Here is a 12,994-nt window from a genome sequence, read left to right as displayed (position 1 = left end):
GGGGCATGAGGAGGGCCATGTCCCAGGCCTCGGTTGAGCCCCTGGGACATGCCTCACCAAGTGTGGGTCCTTGGCTTCGTGCAGGAAAGAATTCAAGTGTGAGCCACAATTGAATAAAGGCAGATTTATTTAAAGAGATACAGAATGCATAGAGTGTAGGCTGTTTCAAAAGGTAAGAGAAGGCCATGAAGTGTGGGGATTGGGTGCTCAGATTAGAGTAAAAGTAGGTACACACTCCATAGACAGAGTGCAGGCCATCTCCAAAGAGGAGGGGGAGAGACAGAGGCGGCCACGAGGCGCTGTGTTGCCAGTTTTTATGGGCTCGGTAGCTTCACATGCCTACAGGTGGGACCACTCTAACTCCTCTGGGGAAGGGGCTGGGATCCCCAGGAATTTGGCCTACTCTTTGGCCTTTTGCGGTTAGCCTTGGGACTGTCATGGCACCTGCGGGCATATTATTGATCACACTAATATGTTACAATGAGCATATAATGAAGCTCAAGGTCTACTAGAAGTCAAACTTCCCACCGTCTTAATCCTCAAGGCCAACTGGGAGTTGAATCTTCCACATTTTGGTGTTAATTGCTGTCATTCCTTGAATGGCTGTGTCCGGCCCTCTTCCATCCTGTCTCACCTGGAATCAGATCCAATGTTTAGGATAATAGAACAGAGGACTTGAGTCCTCAGAGAGGGATTGGCACCTGTCCCTCTCTTTCCATCCTCACTGCCCCAGCCATAAATTGAGGCACTGGTGAATCAGTCACCAGTACTATTGCAGTAGGGGGCTGATAACTGCTCTATGATCCCTTCCCCCATCCTGCCTCCAAACTGTTGCCAAGTTAGCTTTCTAAAATATGTTTCTAATCATGTCACTGCTACTGTTTTTCAAAGATCTTTGAGTAACCAAATTACGTGGACTATTATTGAATAAATTGGCTCTGTTAGTATCAAATTCCCCATTATCCTTATTTCTTGTCTTTATAGCCTTCACCATGATTTCAATCTATCTTACTTATGTGTTTTCTGGCTTATAGTCTGTTTCCCACTTCCCTTGGAATAAAGTTTTCATTTGATAAAAGTTCTTATCTGTCTGTCCCCCAAAATAGTGGCTGGCACATGTTAGATAATAAATACTGATTGAATGAAGGACTCAATAAATCAAATTCTGTTAGCCACAGTTAATTCTTTTTTTTTTCTGTAAGTGAACTTTATTTACTTTTACAATTACAAATGTAATACATGCTTACTGTAGAGAATCTGGAAAGTACAGAGAAGTAGAAAGAAGAAAATAGAAACACCCATAATCCCACCTCCTGAAGGCAAAACACGGCTCACATTATGTTCTCACTATCTATGCCTGTTTAAAGACCAAGACCTTTATCAAGAGTGCTGGCCACAATATCAAGAGTGCAAGCACAATAGCCAAGGGGAGTGAGGGGAACTAACAACTGAGGAGGTCACCCAGAGGTCAGAGCTAGAGATTTGACACTGAGGAACAAGATAAGGGCCACAGACAACAGATCAAGACATCAGAAGTTGACAACACAAGAACAAGTTGGGTTATGGTAAGAATGTAGTGAGATGATAGTTGTCAAGAGTTTACCCAGTACGTGTCATACAAGACATAATCAATAAATGTTAGCCATTACTATGATTATTACTATGGATCAAAACGAATGGTTCAGGATGGAGATTATAAACAAGGCAAGGGCCCTGGAGACTCACTTTAGGTGCTGTGAGTTGGGGCATATAGGGACAAGTCTACTAGATGAAAAGGATGGTATATAGGAGTGGACATCATTCTCCTTACAGGCTCCCCTGCCAGGTGAAATGGGACCAGGGCTTCCTCAAGTTTGCCTGATGACTCATGGCAAGACACTCTAAGGTGTTTTTGAGGTAGGACACGGTTTCTCCTGCCTAGACTTTTCCCTGGACCAGGACCTAGGACTGGCCTCAGTAGTAATGGGAGTTCAGAATCTCATACACCAAACACTCTTAAAGTCCACGCTCTGATTGTTGGGGCAGGTCAAAGGCATGTGGGGTGAAAGATAAGGTCAAGGCAGCCACGTGGGAGATAGGGTGGTATATGCCTGGAGTGGGGTTGCTGAAGGGGGAAGGCCACAAGGTTTAATGATGTAATTGAATGGAATGGGTCCAGGAACCAGTCCTGAAGTTAGCAGCAGAGTTGGATATCACAGGAGAAGAATCCAGAAAGCATTACTTGCTAGTGGAGGCCTTCTGATGACCTGTGCTCTGTCGAAGGTGGTTGTGCAGACCCTCTTGAGGGTCTCCATGCTCTTTCAGGTAGTAGCAGCGTTTAGGGACATGCTGGTGCTGGGAGTGAGAAAAAAAAAAAAAAAAAAAAACAGCAGAGGTAAGAGCCATGCTCACTATCACTCCAGGGTTCTGCCTGGATAATTTCAGTAACTTAGATCACAGAACTTGGCTAATGTACCTTATTTGTATAAAGTGTGACTGAGGACTAGACTAGCCCAGTTCCCTAGTGACCTGGGTCTACAACTCATGTGACTGTAGGTGGGACACAGCCCCCAAGACATGACCCCTCTTTTAGAATTGGAGTAAGTGGAGAGTTGGGACTGAGCCCAGCCAGTTCCCTCAGAATCAGAAGACTGAGACTTTTAACCATCCCAGGCCCTCAGTAACTCAGGTAGGGCATGGCTCCTCAAAGTGATTAATACACCCAAAATAACTGCAGAGCCAGGCCTGCTGATGAAACTCCAGGTGAGGGGTAGAATCTAGAAGCTCAATGCCCCCCCCCTCGCCTCTTCCTTAGCCTATTCAAAGGAGCATGCTGTGTGTGCCATCATTACTTCCTCATTTTTTAACTCAAAAACCTTAAGTGGATTTCCCCATCATTACCTCCTCAGTCTGCTGATGAGAGTTCAGTTCATTCCCCATTGCCTCCTCGTTATTCCGCTTACAGGCTGATGGCAGAACCTGGCTTGAGCTGCCCGGGGAATCCTTCTCTCCAGCCAGCTGGCACTCAGTATAGAGAGACCTGTCTATCAGCTCCTTTAGGCTGCCAGCCACCTTCAGGAAGATCCGGCCCATTTTGGTGGCAACAGCTTCCGAGAGTCCTTCCAGAAACCTGGTCCGTAGAATGGCATCAGACCAAGACAAATGTCGAGCCAGCAGCAGGAAGTCAGTGGCATACTGCCTGACTGACTTCTGGCCCTGCTTGGGATGGCAAAGAACTGCACTGAGAATGTCTATCTCAGATAGGGAGTTATATAAGCCCTGGGATCGACTCAGGAAAGATTTATTTTCATCCGAGAGGGGGTTGCCTACCTCCATCTGCAAGATGGACCACCTTTCTGCTGCCCCCAGATGAAGAGACACCAGGAAGGCCATTTTCTCTGAATCATTCAAAAATCCCTTCATTTGTTTCTCCTCATCAATCTCCATCTCTTCCTCCCCAGAGCATGAGCCCCGGGCTGCTTCCTGTTCTTCTAATAGGTAACAGAGTGCTGGGGTCAGCATGCCAAAAGATGGGACTTCCTTTGGTGGTTGCTTCATTGCTTCAGGGGTGGTGGCAGTCATGTGTGGTGTGGACTTTGATCCAGAGGTTGTAACCTTGATGTGAGGGGCAGGTGTTTCCCCAGAGTCTGTGCCTTTGATTTCTGCAGTGGACATCATTCCAGAGGCTGCAGCTGCCATTTCTGGTGTGGACGTGGCTCCCGGGACTGGGGCCGTCATCTGTGGCATGGACATTCCTCCAGAGGCTGTGGCTCTCAGAAGTGGCATGGACATCATTCCAGAAGCTGAGGCTCTCATAAGCGGAGTGGACCTTGCTTCGGAAGCTGAGGCTCTCATTGGTGGTGCAGGCATTCCTCCAGAGACTGTGTATGTCATTTGTGGCAAGGACATGGATCCAGAACTCACAACTCTTGTTTGCAGTGTGGACGTTGCTCCGGAGGCCATGCTTTTCATTAGCGGCACAGACATCTCTCCAGAAGCCGCGGCTGACATCAGTGGCGTGGGCATTGTTCCAGAGGCTGTGCCTCTCACAAATGGCTTGGACCTCCCTCCAGAGGCCATGGCTGTCGCTTGTGCAGTGGACATCCTTCCAGAAGCTGGAGCTCTCATTAACTCCGTGGACACAGCTTCAGAGGCTGAAGGTTTCCTTAGTGGTGTGGACATAATTCCAGAGACTGGAGCACTTAATAATGGCGGGGACATCACTCCAGAGGCAGGAGCTTGCATCGATGGAGTGCACATCTCTCCAGAAGCTGTGCACATCATTTGTGGTATAGATGTTGTCCCAGGGGCTGGGGCTCTCATTGGTGGTATGGACACCCCTCCAGAGGCCGTGGCTGTCATTTGAGGCACAGACATCACTCCGGAGGCCATGGATTTCATTAGCGATGTGGCTGTTGCTCCAGAGACTGAGGCCCTCATCTGTGGCATAGACATCATTCCAGAGGCTGTGGCCATCCTTTGCGGAGTAGACATTGGTCCACAAGCTGGGGCTCTCAGAGAGGTGGCTATGTCTCCAGAAGCCAGGGGTCTCGTCAGTGCTGGGGACATCTCTCCAGAGGATGAAGCTCTTGTGAGCAGCGCAGACATCTCTCCAGGATCTGAGGTTCTCATCAATGATGCGGACACAGCCCCAAAGGCTGGGGCTCTCATTTTTGGTGTGGACATCATTTCAGAGGCTGGGGCTCGCATCTGCAGTGGGGAGATCCCTCCAGGGGTCACGGATCTCCTGAGCGACATGGACATGCCCCCAGAGTCTCGGGTGCTCATTGGCTGACTGGGCATCTTTTCAGAGGCTGTGGATCTCATTAGTACTGTGGGCATCACTCCAGGGCCCGGGGCTCTCATTAGAGGCACGGACATAGTTCCAGAGGCTGCGGCTGTCATTTGTGGTGTGGATGTGTCTCCAGAGGCTGGGCCTCTCATTAGTGGTGTGGACATCCCTGCAGAGGCGGTGTCTGACATCTGCGGCATGGACATGGCCCCAGAGGCTGTGTCTCTCATTGGCACGGTGGAGATGTCTCCAGAAGCTGTGGTTATTTGCTGCATGAACATTGCTTCTGGGGCTTTGGATGGTGTTAGTGGCTTGGACAGTGCTCCCGAGGCCGTAGCTCTCATCTGGGGCACGGACATCACTCCCAAGGTAGTGTCTCTCATAAACAGTGTGGATGTGGCTCCAGAGGCTGAGGCTCTCATTTGTGGTACAGCTGTCACTCCTGAGGCTGTCGCTCTTCTTTGTGACAAGGACATTGCTCCAGAGACAGGCGCTCTCATTTGAAGTGTGGACACTGACCCAGAGGCTGGGGGTGTCATTTGTAGCATAGACATTGTTTCAGAGACTGGGGCTGTACTTGGCGGGGTGGACATTGCTCTAGGAGCCGGAGCTCTCCTTAGTGGCGTGGACTTAGTTCCAGAGGCCGGGGCTCTCATTCGCGGTGTGGACATTCCCCCCTTGGCTGGGGCTTTCATAAAGCCCGTGGATGTGGATGTGGCTCCAGAAGTTTTGGCCATTGTTAACTGCATGGACATCGCCCTAGAGGCTGCAGTTGACATTGGATCTGTGGACATTGCTCCAGAGGTTGTGACCGTCATCACCGGGGTAGACAGTGCTCCAGAGTCTGGGACTGTCTTGAGTAATGTTGACACATTTCCAGAGGCTGAGGCTCTTATTCGTGGTCTTGACCTTGCTCCAGGGTCTGAGGCTCTCACTGCCGGTGTGGACATCCCCCCAGAGGCTGTTGCTCTCATTGGCAGAGTAGACACGGTTTGAGAGTCTAGATTTTGTGTTAACCGTGATGATACCACTCCAGAGACTTGGGCTGGTACCAGCTGGGTGGGCATCCCTCCCGAGCTGAGGGCCATCATTAGCAGTGGGGACATTGCTTCAGTGTCAGGGGCTGACTTTGACAATGTAGACATTTCTCCAGCATCGGGGACTGACAGGAGCGGTGAGGACATTGCTACAGAGCCTGGAGCTGACATTAGTGGTGAAGACACTACTCCAGACTCTGGCCCTGACATGAACTGGGTTGACAATTCCCCAGAGTCTTGGTTGCTCGCTGGCTGGGTTGACGTTGCTCCAGAAGTTAGGGCTGACATTATCAGTGAGGAGATTGCTTCAGAGTCAGTGCCTGACATGAGCAGTGACGATATCTCTCCAGAGGCCAGGGCAGTCATTAGCACTTTGGACATTGCTTCAGTGTCTTCATCTGTAATTTGCAATGGTGACATTCCTTCAGAGCCTGGCATTGGCTGTGTGGACATCTCTCCAGGGTTTACATCTGGCATTAGGAGTGGGGAGATCTCTCCAGGATCTGGGGCTAGCATGAACGGTGTGGACATAGCTTCAGAGGACGGAGCTGTCATTGCCAGGGGTGATATCTCTGCAGAATCTGGTGTTGCCATTAGTGCTGTGGACATTGTTGCAAAGTCAGGAATTGTCATCAGCCCTGGGGACATTAATCCATAGTCTGAAGTGGATAGCAACGGGGACAGTGTTCCAGAATCTGAGGCTGGCATTAGCAATGGAGACAGCACCCCAGAGTCTGAGGTTGGCATCAGCAACGGCGACAGTGCCTCTGAATCTGAAGCTGAGGTTAGTAACGGGGACAGTGCCCCAGGGTCTGAGACTGGCATTAGCGGTGAGGACATTGCTCCAGAGTTTGCCTCTCCCATTAGAGGTGTGGCCATGGTGTCAAAGGCTGGGGATGTTGTCAGCTGTGTGGACATCCCTCCAGGATCTGACGCTGAAGTTGAAACCATAGGCTGTACATGAGAAGGCAGAATTTGGACCTCTGCTGTGGTCTCTGTCATTGGTCCAGAGAAGGTCATCCTCCTGTTTTGGGGGTCGACATTTTCCTCCCTCAGCATGTTGTTGAATCGCAGTGAATGTGAGGGAATTGACATATCTGCTGTGGCCACAGGACAGTGTAGAGGGAGCCTCTTAAGTAATTATACCAGGGGTCCTGCTGAAGCCCAAGTGGCAAGAAAATCTGTAAACAGGAAACAAGATTAGCAGTCAAAATCTAGCATCAAGAAGATGGGGAAACAGACAAATGATTTACGATGGAGACCGTTTTTACGTGTTGCCAGCTATGGGGCATCGGAGATGGGCCTATCAGGTGAAAGAAACTGCGCAACAATAAACAAATCTGAAGGTGGAGCAAATATCCTTTCCACCCCTATCCTTTTCAAATCAAACGGCTCAGTCACCCAGCACCGCCTCTCAGTTTACGAAAGCTGTAAATGAGGGCAACTTCTGCAGCCAAGAGCCTGGGCTGTCCTGGTTCAAATGAAGCAGCAGCACCACCTTCTGGAAAACTCTGAGAAGTACCGGTTCCTAAGCTAGGCTCTCTCCCATTCCAGCCCTAGCAAGCCAGCCCAGATACTGGCAGGCCTGGATGAGAAGGCCCTTTGCCCCGGGATAATATTTAATTTGTACGGTTCAGAGTCCTGCCAGTGGTTTAGTCCCCATTTTACTACTCTGATGGCCTTGAATGTTTTCCTCAGGAAAAGGAAGGCATTTAACTGATCAATGACTGAGAGCATCATTCCATGAACTGAAATTCCTGCTTAATATAATTTTTATTAACACCCCAAATCACCACTGTTACTACCACTCACCGCTCACCTCGTGTGTCTCAGGCACTATACTTTAGGCAACTCTACCTAACTTTAAACTCTATCATGTACAGGGATTTGCAAGCATTACCCATTTGAATCTTACAATAGATAGCAGTATTATCCCCATTTTACCAGCTTTCTAGATTAGCCAGGGTTGGGGCTATAATAAGGTCACTGCATCTTAAAGTAGACACAGTATGTCTTTGACTGTCACCCTTTCCTCGGAGTTGCCCAGCCTTTGGCATCTCTAAGGCTGCATTCATTTATCTCTCCGACATCCAAGATCACTGGCTCCCTTGAAGACTAGTCTACAGCAAGTACAAACTTCAAGTTTCTCTGATGGCCTGTGGGTGGGCAGTCCCAGAGCCTCACTCCTCTGGCCCACTCCCTGCAGCAGCCCCTGAAGGGGCTTCTTGGCACAGAGCTTGGAAACCAACACACACATTACACAATGTTATCACATCCCCAGGGCCTGCGCATGCCCCACATGGAGCACTGGCTCATTTGGGACAATGGGACCCAAGTCATCAATCTTGTGCAGTGTACCTCCATAATGATAATGAGAATCCTAGTGACAGAAATGCCAATGGCCAACATTTCTTGAGCAGGCAGTGCCCGGCAAGCGCTCTGCTGTCCACTTTACATGCATCGTCTCATTTGGCCCCCACAGCAGCACCAAGCGATTTTGGTAATACTCTATCCTCATCTTCCAAAGGAGAAAACTAAGGCGCATAGAAGCTTCATAATTTGCCTGCAGTCACACAGATTCCCAGGTCCGTCCCGCTCCAGAGCCCCTACTCTTCTCCACTGTCCTGTAACGCTCCACTCTGTCTGCCCTCTGTCCCTCTTACTCAGTCACATGACCGAGAACCCCCATCTTCAGCCTGGACATGGGTGGAGATGGGGTGTAGTAAAAGAAATACTGGCCTCCTGCTGGCACCTTGGCTACTCTAATCATTGGTGCAGTGGGAAAGATGAGTCAAAAGAGCAGTCATAGTTGACCACCCTCCCCACCCCCATCTTCAGAAAAATCCCTGAATGTACCAGTTTCCCACCAGGCAAAGCCCGGAAAGATCTTACCTTGCCATTTAGGGAGAAGAGGGAGAGTGTGTCCTTTGCGCCCCTAGCTCTTTTGGTCTGGCCAATTTACTTATGCCCCATGCCCAGCCAGTTCATTAAAGTAAGACCCAATACCAGCAGCTGTTCTCTGCAATCTCCCTTAGCTATCCCCTGCCACGCCCCCCTCCTGCCCGCCAGCCAGCCAGCCAGCCTGCCCGCCCACCCGCCCCACTGCTCCTGACTTGCTAGTGCTTGCTCTGTCTCTCTGGTCCCAGATTCCTGCCTCTATATAGGCTCTGACATTTGCCTCTGGCCGCCTTTCACTTGACAGTCCTCCAGAAGCTCCACTGTAGCACTCGGCCTATGCAACTCCACCCTTCTTCCCCTCACCCCAGTAGCTGCACCAGCCCACTGTGCCCGCTTCTGGCCGTCCCGAAGGAAAGAAGAGATTCACACAAGCAAAGAGATGAGACAGAAAGGGTCCTGGCTCAGCAAATGAGACACTCCCTCTGCGACTGAGCAGACACTGGCGTCCTGGGAGCCAGGCACTGCAACCGGTGTTCTGTGCAAGAGTAGGCAGGGGTGAGAGGGAAGGGAACTCGGGCTGGAGGCTGAGTGGAGCTGTGAAGAGTTCAAAAAGGTTCAGGTGCAGGCAAACCAGAGTTGGCCAGGAGGGGTCGTGGGAACTTAAGAGAGCCCAGCAATGATGATAATTAAAAAGCCATTGTGCTCCAGTGTCATGGACACGGAGGGAAACCTGGCAGCTAGTGACCACACCATGGGGCTAGAAAGTGACAGCAAGACTGCAGGGAGTTCAGACAGCTGGCGAGAAAAGCCTGCCAATCTTGAGCATACCAGGTGAGGGCTTGCTCATAGAAGCAGGGCTTTGGCCTGCTTTCTAGAACTGGGGCACAAGGTCAAAATAGAACTGGCAGGAAGGTTTATCAGAGCCCTCTAGCCTTCTGAATCAGGAGCCCTTAAACCCCTAGACTAGGGGTAGAATTGGTCCCTGAGCCCTGGAGAGGGCAAAACCTTTAGGTGAAGTTCAAGTAGCCCAGGTAAAGGGATGCAGAGCCGGGGTGGGGAGGCATTCAGGTCGTTATAAACCTCGCCATGCTCCAACCCCCAACAATAATTAGCAACCAGCCATACCTCGGCACTTGGCCTAAGCACTCCACTTGCCTTATACTGTCAGGCCTCTTGGCAACACCTGCAGGTAGGCACTGACGCCATTTCCATTTTACAAATGAGAGAGGGGCTTAGAGAAGTTGTGACCAAGATCACGGAGCTAGTACATGGCAAAGCCCAGATCTGAGCCCAGGGCAGTCTGATTCCAGAATCACTTCCTCTCTTTGCAAACAGACAAGTGGTTAGAAACACTCCAAGTGCTCTGTTCACTGCCGCCTTCCTCTTCCTCTTCCCACCCCCACTAATGGCTGAATCACCCCAGTGATACTAGTACTAATACTACTACTACTAATAATAATAGTATCAACCGACTTTGAACTCTTCCCATATGCCGAGAACTGTACTGAGGGCTTCACCAGCATTCTCTCCTTTGATCCTAGGAGCTACCCTGTGAGCTAGGTTTTTTTTTTTAATCCTCAGTTTACAGATAAGAAAACTGAGCCTCAGCGAGGTGAATTGACATGACCAAAAGCACACAGGTCTGTTTGACTCCAGAACTCACCGGAGTATACTCCTCAAAAAGAAAAATTCTAGTCACTCTCCCCTTCCCTTACACCAAAAAATACGCACAGGAAACCTAACAACAATGACGATGATGATGGTGATGATTATACCTAATAATAAAAGCTAACATTCACTGTGCCGGGCACTGTGCTCAGCACTTTCTATACGTGATCTCATTTGTTACTGACAACAGCCCTGTGGGGTAGGAACTATTATCACTCTCATTTCCAGATGAGGCACCAGAAGCACAGAGAGATTAGCTAGCTTTCCCAAGGTAACACAGCTAGAGAACATGTTTGTTTATGATCATAAAAACTTGGAAATAACCAAAATGCCAATATTAGAACACCATTCATTTAATGATTAAACAAATCACATTGCATCTGCAGTGACCAGTGAAAATGATTATCTGATTTGTATAAAACAAACATGGATATTTTTGCAAAGAAAACAGTATAGTTTGGAAGGATGTATACCAAGACATTAACAAGGAGCATACCCAAGGGATGAGATTCAAGATTTTTACTTTTACTTTCCTTAGCTGTGTTTTCTCCTTTGTCTGTAATGGACCCATATTGCTTATATTAGAAGAAAGAAAATTTTTTCTTCTTTTTAAAAGGTATGTTCCACTAGGCTTCTGTCTCTGGCAGTCTCCCTTCCTCTCTCTAAAGATCCCCAACATCTCCCCACCCAAGCAACTTTTCTCCCCAACAAGCTTAATCCTCACACCACTCAGATCCTTGGTTAGTAATGACCTCTGAAAACCGTTTCCAATAGCTCACTTTTCTTTTTTAATTATTATTTTAAAAACAAAACTTCTTGTTTTTCTACTATTATTTATGTCTAATAATGACACAAGTAATCTAGGAATATATTCGCAAGATTAAACACTTGAAATCCTACACAGAGATAAGCTAGTCCTGTGCCTACCCAACCCCCTATCCCCTAAAGTCCCATTCCTCTGTCTGTTCACAGTTGGGTGTGTCTCCTTCCAAACTTTTTCTAGCTACAATGGCATTCAGAGTTCACATCATGCAATTGCTTGCAAAACCCAGTGTGTGCAAAGACCTACAGTCAGAAAACCACTCTGCACTGGTCACTCTCAGAGTCCAAGTTCTGGTCCATTGTGACTAGTGGTCATCAGCCAGCTTCTAAGGAGGCTACTGGGAGAGTCATTTGGGTCACAGAGTTCCATTTTATTTGTGCCAGTGTATCTGCAATCATAAAGAGGGGAGGCCTTCTAAGGAAGGAAAAGCCCGGAAACTGCTGCTTAGCATCTCTCGGATTTCTCACGTCTTGCCCAGTCTGCACTGATCAATACGGCTAGGAGGTGTCAGGCTCCTGCAGCCTCACAGAAGGTAATTGAGTTTGGGGGATTGCATGACCAGCTGCTCGGGGAAATAAGAATAAACAAGAGATGGTTCAATATGTCAACAAACAGCTTTCCAGCTCTTGAAAATAAACCTTTCCCTAGATTCTGCACAATATCCTTTCCTCCAGCCCTAGCAAACCAGCGCTCAGATAACAGAAAAGAGACAACCTCAGGATAAAGAAACACCTGGTCTACTTGAGGGTCCTGTGCCTTCCCTGATGCATCAGAGAGGGAGAAACCCTCCTCACCCCTTTACCCACCCCCCACCCCCCTCAACAGCCCTGATGCTTCAAATGCCCACCTGACTGTTTATAAATAGAGGGCAAGGGGCATAGCATTTACTGAGTGCTCCTCCTGCCAGGCATTGTGTTAAGCTCTTCACATACATCATGTTATTCATTGCACAATAAACCAATGAAGTGGGTTTTTTCACTCTCACTTTATAAATCAGCCAAAGAAATGAAGTAGAGAGAGAATAAAATCAGGTAACTTACCTTGGCTCCCACAGCTGAGAAGGAGTGAAGCTGGGATTGTCACTCGGGTCTGTCTGACTCAGCTGGTGCTCTTAACTCGTGAGAGAGTCACACAACTGTCTTCCAGGCTCTGAAGGGCTGTCATATGGAAGAGAGGGTAGGTGTGTTCTGGGTAGCTCCAAAGAGAAGGATTTGACTGTTAGTTGGGAATTACACTTTCATTGGATGTGCTGCAAATTCCCCAAACAACATGTATATGCATGTCCAACTCTATAGGGAAAAGAACATTCTAAGAGGAGCAAACGGAACTGCCTTGCATTAGGTGCTGCCCTGAAGGATCTGTGGAATCGGAGAGAACAGGAGGGATACCAAAGGACTGCAAATGGGCAGCGTCCCAATTTCCTTAAATAAGGAAACTACAGACCAGTATACTGTAAACTCCAGAGCTGTAAGCTTGATGTCAATCCTCAGAGAGATTCTGCTGCATATTATGAAGCAGGTAATTTATAAGCACTTAGGACGCAAGTGATGATAGGAGGTAGCTAGAGGTTCTAGCAGAACTGTACAAATTGAACCAGGTTTCCAGACTGGCAGCTATCGCAAACCAAAAACCTAGGGGACTGACAGTTGGTTGCCAGATTTTTTTTCCAAGTAAGGGTGTTAAGAAACAAGACAAAACACCCCCAAATTATCATTTCATAAAGAGGGTTTTCTTTAAACACCAAAAGAGAAGGAAACAATCTCAAAATAAAGGACAGCCCTTTAAATGAAATAGATT

General features: G+C 48.4%; 1 protein-coding gene across 1 annotated transcript; it reads right to left on the bottom strand.

Moving 5' to 3' along the window:
• Positions 1–2,021: 2,021 nt before the first annotated feature.
• RTL9 (retrotransposon Gag like 9) lies at positions 2,022–12,307 on the bottom strand. The gene is made up of 3 exons (XM_031445434.2): positions 12,238–12,307; positions 2,881–6,989; positions 2,022–2,334 (listed from the first exon to the last, which is right to left on the bottom strand). The coding sequence occupies exons 2-3, from the start codon at positions 6,901–6,903 to the stop codon at positions 2,218–2,220; spliced, it is 4,140 nt and encodes a 1,379-aa protein (XP_031301294.2). The 5' UTR covers positions 6,904–6,989; positions 12,238–12,307; the 3' UTR covers positions 2,022–2,217.
• Between the last annotated feature and the right edge of the window lie 687 nt (positions 12,308–12,994).

This window comes from Camelus dromedarius, chromosome X (assembly GCF_036321535.1).
Source record: "Camelus dromedarius isolate mCamDro1 chromosome X, mCamDro1.pat, whole genome shotgun sequence".
Classification (NCBI taxonomy): Eukaryota; Metazoa; Chordata; class Mammalia; order Artiodactyla; family Camelidae; genus Camelus; species Camelus dromedarius.
Note: the sequence above shows the minus strand (reverse complement) of the source record. Positions and strands in the feature narration are given on the sequence as shown.